This window comes from Cynoglossus semilaevis, chromosome 9 (assembly GCF_000523025.1).
Source record: "Cynoglossus semilaevis isolate Cse_v1.0 chromosome 9, Cse_v1.0, whole genome shotgun sequence".
Classification (NCBI taxonomy): domain Eukaryota; kingdom Metazoa; phylum Chordata; class Actinopteri; order Pleuronectiformes; family Cynoglossidae; genus Cynoglossus; species Cynoglossus semilaevis.
This window is the reverse complement of record NC_024315.1, coordinates 5,162,529-5,165,681: the sequence shown is the minus strand read 5'-3', so window position 1 is coordinate 5,165,681 and position 3,153 is coordinate 5,162,529. Positions and strand designations below refer to the sequence as shown.

The window sequence follows — 3,153 nt, the reverse complement described above, 5'->3', positions numbered from 1 at the left end:
CGCACCCCCGCTCCCCCGCTCCTCCACCCCCTCGGACTGAAGCCTCGGCTGTATTTAGTGAACTCATGTACATACCAGAATCAATCTTCTTAGCTGTTGGAGCCTCAGCACAGTAGGAGTCCAGGATAAATAAGTGTTTGTCCTGGCCTCCACTATCCACTTAGAAGCCCAGAAAGGGAGAACGTACGCACCGTGAATTTATAAGGGTCCGGAGTCAGAGGTTAGATGACAGGATAACAGTCGGCATCCTCGTCTAATAGCAGAATCAAGTGACAGCAGCCATACTGAATGGATTACAGTCCTTTAAGTACGAGTATAACTCAGGCAGTGTAACCATTCCGACGTTTTTTTCCCCTTTTTCTCCCCCCCCTCCGCCTGCGTCCATGTTACAGGGGGATTAACAGCATCATAAATTAAACTTTTTACTCTCTCCAGTCCCAGAATCCACCCACTGTTCCCCAAAAGAAGTAGGAAATATGGGCATTAAAAGTGCATGTGTTTCTGGTGCGCTCATTTTTTTAGTCATTCGAGCCCACGTAGCCATCTTAGCTCCCACAGAGCCGTCGGCCATCTTGTTTGACCGCCCAGAGGTAAGGAGCTGATTTATAATGTCTGTCTGCAGCCTCCTACCTGCCCGGGCTGACATGTCTGCCAGCTCTCCTGCCTCCTGCTGGGCTGCAAGAAGGTCATGGACTCTGCTAGGAGATATACACAAAGTACAGTAATCCAATACAGTAAAACGGGGGAAAAAAAGTTAATTTATTAGTTTTATTCTACTTTTACTGAGCAGTCAGGCAAGTTCCCATTGTTTTCTTGCAGATAATTTTATAATATAATATAAATATGGAGGAGAAGTCGTTTGTGTTTAAAGTTCTTGGAAAATTACCCAATCTAAACCTGTTTTATATTGTTCCCATCTCTGGTCAACATAGCAGGACGTTATTTTTCCTATAAAGTACAGGAAATTAAAATTTTGCTGCCCCCATGTGGCTACATTTCTATTAAAAATATTTGTTAAATATTTTGGTTTACTGAGGCTGGGTTTAAAGTAAATATTTATACAGCTGAATTACTGTTTAGATTAGATCACGACATAGTAATATATTTTATTTTCATTTTTATTGTAATGTGATAAATGAAAAAGCAATCTTTAAAAGATCCAAAACTGAAATATGTTTTGTTTTAATATTTTTAGATTTTCGTCCAATTTTTTAAAAATTAAATTTCACTCATTTTCAATCATAGTCCAATTTTTTTTAAATTAAATTTCACTCATTTTCAATCATTTTCCCACAGATGCTAATGGGAATTCAATTGCTCTGTGTACCACTAGAGGGAGCCCAAGTGTCATCAGTAGTACACGTACCATGGTTTTAGAAACCCATGCCTTAAATATGAGCAGTCCAAAGTAGCCAATAGTAGCAGCTCTCATTTTGTGACATATCAAAATATTCTTAAATTCCCCCCTGAACTCAGAGGCTGTAACTCTGCTGCTGCTGCTGGCTGATGATAATTTTCTGTGATCACTGTTGTCAGACTAACTCAGCTGAATGTTGATGCTCCAGACAAACTACTGTGCACACAGAACACAGCCAAGTGACACAAATCAAAACAGCGCTGCACTCAGTCATGCTCCATTCCAGGCCATCTCAGAGTCTGATCCAACATGACAATTAGGCTGCAGTGATTCTGCAGGGCCTCCCACCAGCCTGCAGTGTGTAGCTCATCACTGTGTGTGTGTGTGAGTTTGTGTCTATTTCTCTAAGACAATGAGAAACAGATCTCATTTAGTTCAGTGTGGTAGAAAATTCCCCACAGTTTTTTTTTTTACATGTATCCACATATACAAAACATTTGCTTAATTGAGGCTTTGCTTCTGACGACCGAGCCGTTGTGCAGCGCTCTTGAAGGGTTATTTATGTTTCTTTTTTTAAGTCAAGTTCCTGAAAATGACTTGTTCCAACTTCAGTTCAAGTTTCATTTTCCTTCTTTTTTTTTTTTATATATATATGAGCCTGATTCAATACACATGCTGCTGCTGATGATGATTGAAGTGTCTCCTGCCAAATCACAGCTGAGAGACGGTCCGGCTCACAGTCGTAAAACCACAAATGAGTGCAGCTCTAAATTAGTGTCATTTGCTGCTTTTAAAACTCACATTCTACCTCCTCATTTCATCAGCTACGGTTACTCGCTCTCTGATGCTGAATGACTGTTTAAGTTTTAAGCTTCCACCAGGCACCCGGCACATTATAGACTCCAGCGCAGGACTTGATTTGTGCACGTCAGTTCCCCCGGAGGCTCGTTCAGCTGCTACAGTTTGCAGGAAAAGCAGATGAGACGAGTAAATCTCAGAGCCGCGCTGTGGGGAGCCATCTTGGTTGCAGTTCAGGGTCTGCGTACCGAGCGTTTTCCAGACCTTTGTCGGATCACGTGACTCCGCACTACGAGCCTGGGGTCCCTGATCAACAGACGTATTCACAGACAATTTATACCTGTTGTTCCAGGTGGAATAGTTTTGTCACCAAGTTGATACTGTTTGTTTGTTCTGTGAGCCTTAAAGCAGCAGCTCTGGAACAGTCACCAGGGTTATTTATTCTGACTGAGGCTCAAACACTGGTTCGGTCTTTGTGTTATTTTATATACGTGTCTGTTAAATGATGTTTTAAAGATCATTATTTGTGTCTGTCTCCTCTCTGCAGTCCATGCTCCTCAGTCGTGACGGTCAGTACCTGCTGACGGGTGGAGACGGAGGTGTGGTGTCCGTCTGGCAGGTCTACAACTTCCACCAGCTGTTCACCTACCCTGGCTGTGACGCTGGGATCCGCTCCATGGCCTTGTCACATGACCAAAGGTACAGAACACACACACTCCAACTCAAACGCCGTTTTTTTTTTTTTGGCGATCAGGTCACATTGAAACATTGCATTCCCTCGGCCTTTACCTTAAACTTGACTGTTAAATATACATACTGTATGTATATGCCTTACCCTGACCTTTGACCTCTCACTCACCATCCTCACTTCAAACTTAACCTTTGTCCTTCTGCTGCTCAGAAAATTACCTACACTATATATAGGTAATAAATATGTTTTTTTATTTGTGCCGTTGACAGTTTCACTTGAGTACTTAAAAATAAACGCTACGAAAACA

The 3,153-nt window shown here is 42.0% G+C and overlaps 1 protein-coding gene across 4 annotated transcripts in view; it reads left to right on the top strand.

Annotated features, from left to right (window-relative positions):
• lrba (LPS-responsive vesicle trafficking, beach and anchor containing) overlaps positions 1–3,153 on the top strand; it is a 166,576-nt gene that overhangs the window by 162,461 nt on the left and 962 nt on the right. For all 4 annotated transcript variants that reach the window (XM_017035168.2, XM_025058739.1, XM_017035167.2 and 1 more), the window contains one exon: positions 2,703–2,854. In XM_017035168.2, coding sequence (XP_016890657.1) covers positions 2,703–2,854 — 152 coding nt within the window. The remainder of the gene's footprint in view (positions 1–2,702; positions 2,855–3,153) is intronic.